The sequence below is a fragment of the Hirundo rustica genome, chromosome 13 (genome assembly GCF_015227805.2).
Source record: "Hirundo rustica isolate bHirRus1 chromosome 13, bHirRus1.pri.v3, whole genome shotgun sequence".
In the NCBI taxonomy this organism is placed as follows: domain Eukaryota; kingdom Metazoa; phylum Chordata; class Aves; order Passeriformes; family Hirundinidae; genus Hirundo; species Hirundo rustica.
The window spans coordinates 5,886,691-5,903,121 of record NC_053462.1 but is presented as its reverse complement, the minus strand read 5'-3'; the positions used below and the strand labels follow the sequence as shown (position 1 = coordinate 5,903,121).

General features: G+C 37.7%; 1 protein-coding gene across 3 annotated transcripts in view; it reads right to left on the bottom strand.

Moving 5' to 3' along the window:
- Positions 1 to 16,431, bottom strand: part of THSD4 (thrombospondin type 1 domain containing 4) — a 268,563-nt gene that overhangs the window by 111,058 nt on the left and 141,074 nt on the right. For all 3 annotated transcript variants that reach the window (XM_040077771.1, XM_040077769.1, XM_040077770.1), the window contains exon 7: positions 15,946 to 16,082. In XM_040077771.1, the coding sequence (XP_039933705.1) occupies positions 15,946 to 16,082 (137 nt within the window). The remainder of the gene's footprint in view (positions 1 to 15,945; positions 16,083 to 16,431) is intronic.

The following is a 16,431-nucleotide window of genomic DNA, read 5'->3' as shown; positions in this document are numbered from 1 at the left end:
CATGGCAAAAGGTTACTTCAAAGCAAGCTAGAAGTAGATTATTTGGGCGCCTGAGGCTTTTGGCTGAAAATTTTTTGACTGGATGTCATATGCATACCTCAGTCTCAGGGGTACAACTTTAACTATTATCTTACAAGAGACTAAAACAAAAAAAGGGAAAAGAAAGTAAAAACACAGGAAAGAAAGCTTCTGAATTAAATCTCCCTGCAGAGACAAAACACCTTCTGGATCAGGATATGGAAAAAGAACTCAATACTCACTGCATCAAAATTACAGTATATGACTATGCTTTAGTGTAAGAAAAATAATTCAACAAATGTGCATGCATCACTAACTTCTGGCTTTCATACCATCCATTAGGTTCTGGAGGTTTTTAAAGCAGAAGGTTATTATGAAGTTTACCATGCTTATACTACTGTCAAGTTCTCCCTCTTCTTACACCTCAAAATGTTTTTACAAAATGTCATTGCAGCCAGGCATGTCATCCTGAGGATTCTACCATACCAGCTACGACCAACAGGCAATAGACTTATCCAACAGTGTTTCTGAACCAAAGTTCATTTCAACAAACAGACTGATCACAGGCATCCTGATTTTTCATCAAAATCATTAGGAATAATGCAGCAGGAATCCTAAATATGCTAGTCCAAGAGAAAAGGCTGCAGTTATAAAATCTGTTTTATTTTAAAGCTCAGAAGCCAGAATATTAAGATAGGAGACATTTATAAAGACCAAATAGCTACACTGACGCAAAATTACTCAGCTATTGGGCCAAAACTATCAAGATAAATTACATTGTGCTACAAATATTATCAGAAATACAACCCAAATTAGCATTTTTTTTAAAAAAGCTTCAAGGAAACAGAAAGGCTTAAAATGAAAAGGATTGGTTTACACATTGTAGTCTCAGACAAGTAAAAAAACCCCGACAGATGTAATTTTATCTGCTGTACTTGTTTTGCAGCACAAGCCCATGACACAAAGTATCTAGGAGAAAAAACAACTGGGTCTGTCAGAACACTGAAACCTGATGCTACTTTTGCAGGTTCATTTGCAAAACTCACTGTTTTAGATTAATCTCTGGCAGTATCCCAGAGATGGGATTAAAAATCTGCCTATGTACTTTTACTTACACAACTAACACTCCACAAATACATAAAAGCACAATCCAATAATTGGTAAAATGTGATTTATTCTTTGCTCTACACAGAATTCATGTGTTTCACTATTAAATCACAAAACCTATGCATTTGCCTAAACTTCTGAAGTCTCCAAGTCAAAACAAGAAAACACATAGGAAAAAGAGAAACCTTGTGATTTCAACACATATCTTTATTCTCATAAGCCTTAGCACAAACCTATTTATTCCCTAAAGGTATATTTATTTCCTAAAGGAAAAATTCAGTCAGAAACAGCAGCAAAGAGCAAATAAACAGCATCAAACCATCAGTCCATTTTGGCTTGTTATTTGTTGGTTACAACTTTATGTTACAGCAGGAATAAAAACCTGACAGTTTGGCATCTGAAAAGCATTCAATTACATAATACCTGATACTGTGTACAGCAGATGTTCTCAAACTAGAGCCCACTGCCCTCATGAGACCAGTAAAGACCTTCCAGGGCTTTGCAAAGTTCCTTGATTCTGCTTGTAAACTTGTGCAGTTACTTAAATGGGCTTGTTAGAGGGGGGAAAGGGTCTCCAGAAAAAACAGGTCTTCAAAGATTAAGAAAAGATCATTTGGTTTCACAGTATGTACACAAGTACAAGCTGAAGATTGAAAATGCTCATGAGTTAAGATCTGAACAATATTTATTTTGATCATGCCATGGCAACAGAGAAAATCTGGGCATGGAAACACCTCTTACATCCTTGTTTGGGGAGTTAATTGAGCAACCTGGATAGAATGGGTTCCTTCCTCTCCTGCCCACAGCCTCCTTGTGGCCCTGATCAGTGCTCCTGTTTATTCCTAGAGAGGAGCAGACAGCAAGGAGCTGCAGGGATAAAACAATTTTCCTTGTCCTGTCATGGCTTTTGGCCCTCCCCTCCCAAGCAGAGTCAGGTGCTTCTCTGCCTGCCACATGCACAACCAGAGCAATCATCTGACATTATTTCAAAATCAACAGCCAAAGGTGAGCTCCTACAACTGGGAAGGCTGAGGGCAGGCAAGGCCTTGGTCCAAAAAAGATACAAGCATGGACTGACAGCAAATGAACACAGTCTCGATGCCGCCATCTCACTGTCACGGGATATGCTGATCACTACACCGCTCTGAGATCTCTCTCAAAAACTCCAGTTCAGAAACAGATTTATTTGCTTTATAGTTTGTATGAATTCTCTTTTTGTTGGAAAACAGTAACAGCATTGCTTTGTTTACCTGAATACAGATTTCTGCTTGGGAACCACTGAAAAGCCAGAGAAACTTTCACATTCAGAAGTAAGATCACTCAAGGAAATTGCTCGTTTTGCAGTAATCCAGTAAAAATACAGAGCCAAAAGGCCCATGTGAGTAATTGCCAGACTTTGGAATGATGCTGTTCAAGACTTGATAAACTACTGCCACCACAACTCCCTGTGTTAGGTTGGCTGCAATTATTTCCCATCGAAATAAACAAAAAAATGCAGCACATGATGGACTTCCTGCTTCAGTACAACAGCAGTGGGTACTGTTCCTCAAGGATTTTGTGTCATTAACTATTTTTTCATACACTGTAACTTTTTCCCCTATTAAATATGTATTTCTGATTGTGTCCACGTGAGAAACATTAGTTGAGCATTTTCATTAGTATATCTGTGCTTAGAAACGCTTTTGTGTGCTACAAGTCTCAGTCAGTCAGTAAAGCTTCAGTTCATCAAAGCCCTTAAGCCTGCACCTAACTCCAAGTATGCACCTAATCCCATTGACTTTAATGGGACTGCTTACTTGCTTAGTTAGGCATGCATTTAAAAATCAAGCTCCATGTAAGCATAATTGTACTCTTTGGCCTGGTCCCAAGCCCTTAAAAAAGTGAAAAAGCAGAATGGGGAACAAATGTTCAGCAAAGCAGTAAGAAGGCACAGCAGCTTTCTAGGAAATATGCACAACATAATAAATAATTTAACTATCTTTACGGAAAGTGCCAACAATCAGAGTTAGCTGGCAATCCAGTTGTTGAATTCTACCAAGATGTTTTCAAACCTAAACTGAGCACTTTTAGGAATATTTATTCAATAAAGTTGTTAGAAATCCTAAGTAGAAGAAAAGCATAAAAGCATGTTGTCCAGGTGTGTTTATGCTGCTTTTCACCATTTATCCAGACAATTCTCCAATGCTGCTAAGCACTGACACCTCCCTCACTTGTTACTGGGTTGAACTTTATATTAAATAGTTTTGAAACAACGTATGCAAAGTCTAAATTTGGAATATAATTTCAACAAGGTGCACTACTGTAATCAAGGATTCAGTCCTGCAGCTTAAACCTCTACAGCAAGTTAGACACAGAAAAACTTGAGGGCTGGAACACAATGCAAATGGTGAAACTACTAACTTTTGACTTCCTCCCCTTTGCATCACAGATGTTCAAAAGAGAGTAGTGGCAAAGGCAGCTTGAAGTCTCTAGTATGTGAAGAGGCAACGGTTTCTTTCATATTATTAAGATGATTTAAAAATACATGAGGAGTGAGATTTTTCCAAGACTGAGGAGTCCTCATGCTTCCTAACAATCAGGGTAGATAAAGATAGTAAGGTTCTGACAAAAACAAACCCAAAAGCTTTCTATTTCATAAAACTACAATAATTATTTCTCTCTCAGAATGGCACTTAGACACGACAGTTCAAATGACCAAACACCAGATAGATAAGATTTTTATGTGGATTTATAAAATGGTTACCAGAAAGTTTAACATTAGAAGAACAACTAAACAGAACACATTTTCTGAGGGATCAAGTTTCAGTTATACTTATTTTGCTCGGCAAAGCTGCCTTGCAGGAGAAAACAAATAAGATGAACCCATTTTTTAACAATGACTCATAGTGCAAAATAAGCCTGAAGCTTTTCTTAAGTAATGTTTTCAGTAATGTAACTACAAAAACACAGGACTTTAAACTCCTAATTCATTTGATTCACAGAAAATACACCATAGTTTGCTGTAATGGCTCCTGAAAGGTAAAGAAATATACACTGCTTTAACTATCTGGTACAATTTAGAGGTTAAGCAACAACAACAACAACTGGAAGCACACATTTTAAAAAGCCCTACACAAGAAATCAAGCATTTTATAGTCCAGCAAGATGCAGATAGTTAACACTGCTGTTTATGATCTCCTTTTGGACTGGTTTAATTGGTTCTATCCAGTCTCTGGTCTCCATCAGCACAAACAGTAGCAATAAAGCATCCATGATGTACATCACAATGTACTACTTGCAAAACAGTAACTTCAAACATATGTCTTGCTCTCCTAGAAAATAGAAATTTAAGCTTTATAAATATACCTGAGGGGGGGAAACAAGCCCACAAAAGCAATTCCAAGCTCCAGTCTAGCCTCAATAGCTGTACAAATTCATTAGTGTCCATAACAGAGGTGAATGACCTTGGAGCAGTCTAGGAGCCCACTGCAAGCATTCCAGAGTTCAGAAGTCATGTCCATCACACTGGGACTTTGTGTTGGCAAAGAGACTTAACAAACTTCAGGCACGTAAGATAAACTGCATCTGCCACATACAGCCAACTCTAAACAAACAAATCTTGCAGTAATAAAATTTATTTGTTTTAGTAAAATCCTATAGGCTGTAAAACAATATCCTCGTGCAGGTAGGATTTCCACGGGTCAAAGACTTTTCGGTCATGCCCCATTTCTTAAAATGTGAGCATAAACTGCAAAAATCCCTTTAAAATGCAATCTTGCCACGGTGGGAGACATATACAATTATGACTATTTCTAGTCTTACAGAATACAGCTATTTTAGGATGCTTCCATGCAGGCCACCATAGCAACTTAAGGGTCTAAATGCTGGCTATTCAGACATGAATACAGTTTCAGCGCCTATGTACTTCATCCATTCAGCACAATGACGAGATGACACTTCCTTACAATACTCAATGGTTGTTCAAGGCCACCTGAATCTATTTTAACAGTTGTTTCCTCCATCTCAGCACACATTGAGATGAATATTTCAATATTAAACCCCCAAATTTAGGGTCCAATTTGCCTGTGTTCACATTTCAATTAAATAAGCTATAGTGAATGTCTATTCCTTCATATCTCTTGATATTTCACATTCAGTCCTTCTATTATTTTACTACATAAGACATTTTTTACATGCACTGTTTATGAGAATTTTAAATAATGAAATAACTGCATAAATGTGAAGACTTCTATTCTTAAAAACGTGGGAAAGGTTAGCCAAGTTCTTCTTCAGCTTTTGTCACATACACAACTGTAACAAAATGAGATCTGGTCTATCCACACAAACCCCAAAGAGATCTTCTGCAATGGCTAAGGTAAATTCAGGCATAGTGATCTTTGCATTTAAGTACTGAAACCTACGGAAGCCCAAAACCACATTTCTGCTTCACATAAAGCACTACCTCTATGCTTGTATGGTACATCTGGCTTGAATCACCTGGAGAAAAATATTCAGTAAGACAAAAATGTGAACTTTTACCTCAAGACAACACAAGTGTTGATCAAAACAGCTTAATGTAGTTTCTAAAATACAGAAATATATCTAAGCAATTTGGAACCACCAAAATCAAATGCCAGCAGCAGGGGGAAGGTGAGGCATGTCCAAAACCCTACACTGAATCACATCCTTTCTGAAGTAATCTAATACATACTAGCTAGTAATGGTCTCAGAAAAAAATCATGCATGTTTATTGCACTGAATTTAAAGGCATTAATAACAGGTATTCATTTTTACAGAATTACTGGTAGGTCTACAAAACTCATTGTTTCCCCCTAAAATAATATTCTCTTCAGTGGAGAGACATCCATCACTCTAAAAATTTGCCTGCTGCCAAAGAGCCTGCCAAAAAGGAAACAATTCACCATTAAATGCATCCCAAAAGGGAAAAAAAACCAAAAAAAAAAACCAAAAAAAAACCCCACCCACCCACAAAATCAAAGCAAGACACTTTTCCAGTGTTATCAATGTGCTGTCTGGAATATTCTTACTGAAGTGACAACTTCCTCAGCAACAACAGGAAAGGTGTCCTGAACCCTGACGGACAAGATGGAAAAATCAGAGGTCTAAGCTATCTTTCTATTGTTCGTCATAAGGTCACCATCTCAAGCTCCAGCACAATAGTTAATGGAACTAATTGATTTTAGCCTAAAACAGCCTTCAGCAGCAATGAAATCGCTAAAAATGGATCCATTTGCTATAGAATTTGTTGAGACGCAGTCCTGGATTCTCTTCTAACAAGTATGTTCAGTGTTTTCCCCTATCAACTACCTCTGTTCCTTGAGGGAACAATGCCACTGCTTCTTGTTCATATTGTTTTGGATCATGAAAGCTCCTGGAAAAATTAAAAGAGCTTTTCTAAAAGATTATCTTTTTTCATATAGTTGATTTCTTTTAAGAAACTTCATTTTTGAGTATGAGGAAAATCAATATTCAAGCAACAGCTAGTTACTGAAATGAGGAACAGAACTACAGTAATTGTATAACCCTTCACCCACAGCAAATGGGAGGCAAACCTATTATCTTGAATCTCTAGCTGCAGCAATTCCAGGCTGCACTATTTCCTACTTGACATGAAATAGCATCATTGTCACAGGGGGTTACTGTTTTCTGGGGAATCTGCAATAATGTAGTCTCACACCCAGCCCCTGAGAACTTTCAAACCTTAGCAAATAGCAGTTGATTTAAAGCCATGTTTTCTTCAAGATATTTGCTGTACTGCACATATTGCACAGGTGTGTGAAACTAACATTTCCTTCTCATACTCCCCAGGCTGTGTAAGACTCCAAATCCCCATCATCTCCTCCACAGAATGCTATTTCTTACCTGTGTTACTGCAAATCCATGACAGAACTGTCTAGATTTGGCTCTGCTCTGAATATCATCAACAGAAACACCAAGTAAGTTACAACTAAAGAATTCCAATTCTTCTTTTCATTTCACGTTCCACTCTACTAAAGTGGGTAAAACTGTGCGTCCTAAAGGGTACAAATCAGTCATACAGATATGGTGGGAAAACCTTTTAGGAAAACAAGATTACATTCATTTATTGGACTCTTATGTCAAGACGATGTTGAAGAAGAAGCATCTGCTTTGCAAGAACATGCTATTAACGTCACAGCAGGAACTTAGGCACCTTCAAAAATGTTCTGCTAAGCAATTTTTCCACTTTGCATTTTGTAAGATACCACCAAGGCACATTTGAAACATCTACAGAAATCCATTACACTCGTGTGTAAAGGTTCACACCCCTCTACAGAAAACAGCTTGGAATACAGGGAATACACATGGACAGGAAGGGAAAGGAAGTGCCTCTGTCACAGAAACATTTGGGACTAGAGGACTGCTTTTAGTCACAACTAGTTTCTTAGCTTGCTCACTAGAATTCTGCAGGTATTTTTCATATTTAACACAGGAACCGAACTGGTCTGCACGTTCCCACCTCTGTCACCACAGTTCCTTGTGTGTTCATGACCTTGATAAGAATAAGCCAGACTACATATAAATAGCATCCCCAACAGTCCAATATCAGTAACTAACAAGTCTGACATTCCTGATTTCTGCAAGGTCAACAGCCTGGCACACAACAGTTACTACAGTTATAGGCACAGCTCTAGTATGGAAAGGAAAAGGCAACATCTGTAAAAACGTTTTGTGTTTTATGGAAGAAAACACATTTTGTTTTTTGTCTAACACAGTAAGTCAATACTTCAAGCATGTTTTAAAACAGAACAGCTCCTCAACTGTTTGCTCTAATTGCATCTATATCTGTGTGTGCAAGTGCTGCATTAAAAAAAGATACATACACACAACTAGAGCCTCTATGGACCTTCTTCCCAAGGATTTATTTATTCACGTGACAAATTTGCCTATCCTGGTCTATCAAAATTGTAATCTTTGTTTTAATAGAAGTGCCTAAAAACATACTGGACCCTTTCCAGGCTCTAAAGTAATATTATAACGTAGTTAAATGAAAACAAAGCCTAAATACTTAATTTCCTGTAGGCTTCCAAGATTGCTGTTTCAGTTTCCTGACTAAATAATAGGTGTTTTGGAATATTCTGTTGCAGTTATTAGCATTTTCAATTTGCTCCTAAAAGTCATCAAAACAAAATTAAGCATTAATTTACTCTTTAGCTCCTTAGTAAAAATCAGCTTAGGTCAGACAGCATTTTGCTGCGCTGTCATAATTTTCTAAAAATTCCTCTATTTTCACTAAGACCTCAGGCTTACTGGCTTCTGATAGTTTACCATGATTAACAAGGAAAAAATCCTAGTGCCTAAATTCTGAAGTTGCTGGAATGACTGAATTGTGATAAAATTTTCATTTAATCAGTGATTTATCAGTAGTAACAATAAGTGAAATACTACCAATACCCACCTGTCACCAGGTATTAAGAGTATTGCCAAAAAAAAAAAAAGAGATGAACAAACCTTTAGTGATAAATACACTTCCATATTGTATTTCTAAGAACTCTGACTTTTAGATGAGGCCTGAAATATCACTAGTCAACACAGTATAACTGTTAACACTGCTAGCAAAAGGGAACACAACTGCAAACAAAGAAATAAACCTGATCTCCAGACCACTGACATCACAGAAGGCAGCATGGATTGAAAGTGACAGAGAAAGTAACAAAACAAATAAAATTAAAATGAAATACTAATTCCATTTATTGTTTCAATTATTGTTTTAGCACTCACCTCATAAATCCTCTCACATGAAAGCCTTTATTTTTCCTCACAAATGTTCATAAACAGCCCCCCTTCTACTTCAGGACCCCACCTGCCATGAGAACATATCAATCTGCTAATAATCTGTCTCTAGTATGTCTTTTTTTTTAATGTATAGTAACTTTAAGTTTTATTGCACATTCCAACTCTACTGCAGGTTAAATTCTAGTAATAGACACCGTGCAAGTAAGCAGAATGTACAGCACCAAAGAAGCGCCATGAAATATGTGATATACAAGCTTGCTCTAGTACTGTACAATTCTTTTTTATTCCCCTTGCTCCTCTTACGTTTACCATGATAAAATAATTTGTTACTGTTTACAGAGACAGTCTTCTAGTATAAACATTAGCAGACAACAATAAATTCATTTTTATTTTTGTGCATGACATAACACAACACCCACCCCTGCAGTAAGTGAGTCCCCCTTTCCAGAATTTTCCTGGGATAATGGTACAAAACTGATGCTGCCCATTCAGAGCCTCTACTGCCACAGAACAAATGGACAAGAAGCAAACTCAGATGCTTCCATGTTAGCACCTGTCTGAGGGCAACCTCTACTTTCAGGCAGCTAACCAAGGTGCCAGGATCTTTTAAAGCATTCTGCAGAAGAATCTATTAGTCCTTTCTGAGAGTCCAAGCTAAGCACAACAATGAGATGCTGCAAGTCAAATGGCTTGAACATTTCTGGGATGAGAAATATAATTCTGCCAATTAACACCAAAAGGTATCATTTATACTTCAGGAATAATTGTGAAGTTTTCAGCCCTCTTTTAAACAGGAGAACAAGAATGAATGCTTATGCAGCCAGCCCCCTTCTTAACAGCTTTCTCCCCACTGCTTGCTTGCCAGGTGTTTAACAGATCCCTTAAATGTGCGTTTTAGAACGTTATTTCTGCTGCACCCCTCTTTGTTTCTTTACTATAAAATCTAAATTACTTTGTTTCCTTTTGCTATTTAACCTCAGAAGAGTGGTCTTGCATTAGCTACATGACTCTCTTTTACAACTGCTTTCCCATACATCCATTGAAATCAAATGGATTCTAACTGGTTGAAATTTCTTGGTTGGTTTTTTTTTTGGTTGGTTGGTTTTTTCTTTGAACTGTTGTAATGTAACACAGAACAGGTTTGGTTCTACTGGTTACTTAAAAGGCATTAACAAAATCTTAGTAATTTCTGTGTAAGAGACATGACATCAAACCTTTCACTTCCACCATGATACAGAATACACAGCTCTTCAGTGGTTTCCTCTTTTGTGACTGCAGGACAATGCAATGCAATCTATCTTCCTATGGGCTACCATAGCTTGTTTTGTTAGAGTGCATCCACGAATACCTCGGCAAGGGACTGAGAAAAAGGAATAGCTGAGACCACATTTATTTTCTATTTTTATCCAAACTCTTTTTTTCTTGTCTTCACTAAATTTCTCCGTCACAGACAGAAAGCCAGTATTTCAGAAAGAAAAAGAAAAAAAAAAAGGCAGAGATCATGAATTCAGGGTTTTTTATGAACAACCATGTGAAGGGAATGGTGTGTTACTGAATATTTCTTCATAAACACTCACAGTCTCCTTTTATACCAGTGTACCACAGGACTTTATTTTGTTTCTTTAAAATGAAGCTGGAGTGATCATTTGATTATTCCAACCTAGGAAATAATTAATCATACATAAACAAACCTGACTTCACTTTCAATAAGGCCCAACAACATACAATATTTTATTTTCTACTCTGCTGCTATCCGCAGCATTCTTGAAAACTTTGGATTTTTTTCAGATTTACTTTGTATTTATTTTAAGTACATCATTTTCAAGCTAGCTGAAAGAGAAGCATACCCCAAGTATAATAAAATTCCCTAATTGTGTCACTTAATCATTAGAGATAACAGCATTTGCTTTCAGAACAACTTCTGTAGTGATACAATTAAGCTCAAAGCTAGGATGTATTTTCTACTGACAGCCAATCTGTGAAGACAAAGGCATACTGCACATAAGGATTACATTCTATCTTTTTATAAAGACATCCAAACCTGAAAAATTATTGTTTTAAAAACTGCAGAAATAAGAACAAAATAAAGGTACACAAAACTCCCTTACTTTGCAGTATCTCAAGCTGCTTCTGCTAGGCAGGTTAGACATTACTGACCACATTTCACTGGAGAACAGTGAGGAGCACAGAGAGAATCCGAATCTGGATTAGCCATTCCGTGCTCCACTTCAGCACCTACTTTTGCTTCAAACTGAAGCAAAACAAGTATTTTGCAAGCAACCTGCTATGTATGTAGCACATTTAAAAGCAGTGAAAAACCTTTTAGAATGAAGATATTTCGTAATATCATTTTGGTTGGTTTGGGTTTTGTTTGGTGTTTTTTCGGGTGTTAAATGCCATTGTAAGTGGCATCTGACCATGTTAACATGGTTTTACTGGGTCATTTATAGTGAAACTGAAGATGCAGAACTATTAATTCAGATAGCAACTCCATGGAAGAGTGAGGAGCTCCATCCTTTGGATTTCAGAACAAGAGGCTGATAGACAACCAGGAAAGAACAAATACACAGATCCAGCGCTCAGTCATTTTGTCTGAACTCGAACATTTGCTACTCACAACCAGCTACCACCAGGTTTCACACCAGTTCAAAGGCAGCAAAGTTATCTTTTCATTGTTACTACATGCAGTGGTTGCCCCTTCTGTGTATCAGGTACCAGAAATTATTTAGGTTGTGGTCAAAGGTCATACGCAAAATAATTTTAGCATTATTTTATAAATGGAAGAAGGAGAAAAGATTTTATAGAGAATGAGGTCAAGAAATCTCACAGAGGTTCACTCTGTAAAACATTTAACAAAAACTATTCAAACATAGGGAACAAGTGGCAACAAGCAGTTATTTCTCAGCTCCCAGGAACCTGTTTCTTCCATTAACACCTTATTAATGCCTGGCAGGTGTTTCCAATGCAGAGCTTGGCATTAGCAAGTCATTATGAAGAGAAACAATGAAGAGTCCTATTTCCATCAGCCAAGAAATTACAATGGTATCTATGAAAAAGCAGAAAGAAGGAGAGAATGTTCTGTTGTAACCACAGGTTTTACACATTTCTGGTATATTTTAGGGGAGCAACCACTTTTCCTGGAAAGAAAAAGCCTTCAACAGAGGCTACATACACAATATATGCCTCTTTGAATGCATCCCACCTAATCTGCAAAAAAGGCCCTGAGCTCAAACCACTGTGTCCTCAGCAGCTATTGATAAAAACCAAACAAAACAGTAAGACAAAAAGCAAGCCTTGAATATGAACAAACAAGAGATTTAATTTTCATTTGATTCTACAATGTATTTCAGCATCTGCATGCCATGGGCTCCATGATCTGTTTTTCCACTTTCACAGAGCATATCCTTTGTGCAGTCATACCCTGGGCAAAGCCTTTGGTGACAACGCTCAGCAGAATGCACCTTCTCAACTCTCCCATGGCATAAACAGTGTAAGCCATGCACCATTCCAAGGACAACTTTTAGGGTAAGATCAAGCACCTGGAAACAGTTCCTGAAACTGGTCCTCAAATACAAACAACACCTGACACCACTCCTCACTCACCCAGTATCAAACAGCAAAGAACTACCAAAAACCAAAGAACTGAGAGCCCCCCTGCGGCACAGACCATGTTTCATTGGGCAGTTTCCCAGGCTGCTTTAAATTCTTTCAATGTCATGACAGAAAACTTTACAAAGTTCCTGTTCAGTGAAGAATACACCCCCCTCCAATACAAGCAAGCAAGATGAAGAAGCAACTACAAACATTTTCTGTAAATCAGGTGAAGGACAGATAGAGGTATCTAAGTGCCAGTGCTTCTGCTTTGTTAATCTAGAGATCAGGTTCTTTCTTATATTAGTAGTGTTAAAAAAGAACACAGTAATGCCAAGGGGAAAAGGAGAAAAGCTTCCCAGAAGCTAGCACTGTACAGAGTACTCACTCAGAAGAACCCGTAAAGTAAACACAAGAGGACAGAGAAGGGAGGGAAGTCTGGCTCCAACTTTAAGAAAGCACACACAGAGAAACTCAAACCCCAGACCTTTTCTCAATGTAAGCAATTAATATTGCACAGGTAAGATTGCACTGAGATTCCTACAGAAAACAGCTTCTCTAACCTTACAAGAACAGCCATTGGGCTACTCTATATTCCAACATGTATCAGTTAAAAGAATAACCCTAACTTATTGAAAGTGCATACTTCTCATTGTCCTGATCAGTCACTCTGAGCCTACAACCATTAAAAGTTCCCTAACTTAAACAATAATATCACCTATAGTTCTCTTACCTGGACACTAGCACACACCAGCACAGTCTCAAATAGAAGATCCTTGTCTCATCCTGCTTTTCTGATGGAGATTTAGCATGGTTGGCTATGCTTCCTACAGCTGACACAAATTAACTCCCAAGAAAATTTGCAAGGTTTTTGACATTTGATGCACTCCTTTTTTTTTTTTTTTTTTTTTTTGGCAAGTAGAATCTCTATAACCAACCATTTTGCTACTGGAGTTACAGTGTGCATTTTAAAACTGCTTAGATATTTTTCTATTAACTTCAGAAGTTAGCTGGAAGATGAAAACAAACTACATTCCAAGACAAAATATAAAAATAAGGAGACAGGAAATAAGTTTTTTCAGGCACCTTTAAGAGGGATCTACAGTTCCCACCCAAAAAGAATTTTGCATGAAATGCTAATAATCCTTTTGTAAAGCGCGCCCCCGCGTGGTAACCAACATCTCTGCAAAACCAATTTTCTTCACAGCTCCCAGATAACTTCTGTCTCCAAAACTGCCTTGAGTTGGTGCTCACACCTGCCCAGGTACTGGGACGACTTCTCCTAGTGGGAGTGTCCCAGATACATGCAAAAACACGTAAAACATTCTGCCCTAGAGGCACATTTCCCAATCTACAGGCAAGGTCGACATTATTAAGAACATTCTTTTCTCACAGCTTGTTTATTAAAGTCTCCTCAGTATTCTCTCTGCATTTTTCTTCTAAGCTTTAAAGTTACTGAGTAGGACCAACCCACTGTCTCCAGAAGAAATATAAGGACACACTCATTTTACACAAAAGAAGAAAAAAAAATCTTGAAGGAAGAAAACAGACACGTCTGACTAAATAGCAAGTTGAAGGAAGCCCCACTGGCAGTCACTCCTTAATTTAATAGCACCATCAAAATGTAGGGTTAGAAGAGGAGTAGCAAATGTATTTTAAAAAATAACATCTACTCAATAATACTGAAACATATCCCAATCATATTGATTAATAATAACCACCTTGGCACCAAATAAAAACTATTAAAAATCAAAAGTGGAACTCAATAGGACTGTCAAAGAAAACATTCGTTCACTTAGAAAGAATCCATCAGCAATAATATTGTTCAAGTGTGCAGAAAACCAGACTTACACAGAAATAATGCAAATAATTGTCCAGGTCATTGTTGTGCTTCTTTCTTCTGCATAGGTATAATATCTACCCACTAGATATTCTTCTTCCTATTTTGCCTAGATTTTAAGTATTTAATTAATTTAAGAAGGTTTAATTTCATTAGGATTCGGAGTCTAGTCCAGACCAGGAAGTATACAATCATTTCAATGACAAGTGACCTTTTTTTTTAGTACCTGCAGTATTATATGTGCCAGTCATGACAATGTCACAGACAGATAACATGTTCTTATGATGAAATACCCTCATTTATTGGGCTTTTTCACTGTGAGGTTTTTTAAAGAATTCTTTCATCTATCAAATTCTTTACCATATTTCTGAATCATTTTTATTATAGCAGCATTTTTCATCTTTTTTTTCCTCTTAAGGATATGGTAAACTGAAAATACTAACCAAAAACAATGCTCCTGGGAACAAAAGAGATAATGGATGGTAACACAAGGACATTACTGTTCTGGTAATGTAAAAAAATGTCCAACAGAGGGTGGTAGAGACCGTACATTCGTTAGACACAACTCAATTATCAGTCTTCTGAGTCAGATCAGAACTGCAATTAAAACAAGTTTCTGGCCCTTTCTGAATCAGTTTGAGATCAAGGAAAGCTTTAAAGCACAATCAACTTCACCCAGATCTACCCTGTACAAAGAAAAGTCAAAGCTACGGCTTTGCTTGCACTCAGAAACACAGAACAGAAACAAACACGGCATTGTCCAGATGTGCACAAGTAAGAGGGACATGCAGAGGACAAGGCTGTATTCATCAGTGATTTCCCCTGGCAAACCAACTATTTAAACTGAACTTGACCTTTCACTCTTTGAGTTCACGAGTCACATCTGAGCCACTTCTGCATCTTTTGCCAACATATATAGGAATCAGCCAAGCGTCAAATGCCCTTCACTAGGAATTTACTTCTTCCACTAACCTTACTTGAAAGATTACCATCTTTTTTTCTAAATACTGTAACATTTTGTTTAAAATTGCAACCATCTTGCAGAAAGTGTATTTATTCATTGCAAATGGAATCTGCACAGAAGACCACAAAAAGTCAACACAGCAGCTCCTTCTGAACCCATGAAAAGTAACTACTCAAATGTTTTCTACGAGAACATCATGGCTGAGTAAAAGGAGAGTCAGTAAGACCTGAGGCAAACATGGCCCAATCAGAAAATTTGAACTACAAGCTGCTATAAAGCAATCAAAAGAAACCATTCTGTTGCATATTCTGAAAAATATCTTCACTTTAAAACTGAATCAAAGAAAGATATTGTATTTATTTCTTATTTAAGCTTTCAATCCTTCCATTCTGATCCTTTCAAAAAACCTCTTCTGTAGAAAGTAAAACATGTGGAAAAAGCTCATTGGCAGTCACCTTAATTGTGGCTAAAACATCTCCTGAATCCATCCCTTCAACACTCCTTAGTTTGTTCTAAGTAAATAGAAACATTACTTAAGAAATCACCCAACCCTCAATAATGGAAGTGAACGTTTTTCACATCTACTTTAATAAAAATAAAAAAGAAGTCCGTTTAAGCCAGCGTTGGCCGGGTTTGGGCAGGTGGAGCAGCCTGGGCAGCCGTGCCTTACCTTGCACTGCCCTGCCACGCAGATGGCCGTCCCGTTGGGGTCGCAGGGGGTGCCGTCGATCACCGTCTCCGCCTGGCGCACGTAGAAGCGGTAGCCGATGGCCCGGCAGTTCAGCTCACACTTCTGACTCCCCTTCACTGTGGACACAACAAGGCCCCGTTACAAAGAGCACAGCAGGAGGTTGGAAAAGGGAAAGCTCCTTAAATGAGCAGTAAGGTTTGAGGGGAAGAAACAAATATGCAACCAATGCAACGTAAGTGACCACATCAAATGAAGGTGATGAAGAAACCAACTAACTCCAAGGTAAGCATTCCAATACACTTTATGACAACGTAAACAGTACCTCAACTGTTAATGACTGACCCTTCCCCAAATGACCAAGAGTACTCTTAGTTTCATAAAAATATTGCCCAATTAGTCTTCTTAAAGCATAGTAACATGTTTTGGCATTTCGTAACTCCTGAGTGTCAGAAAAATTACACCATA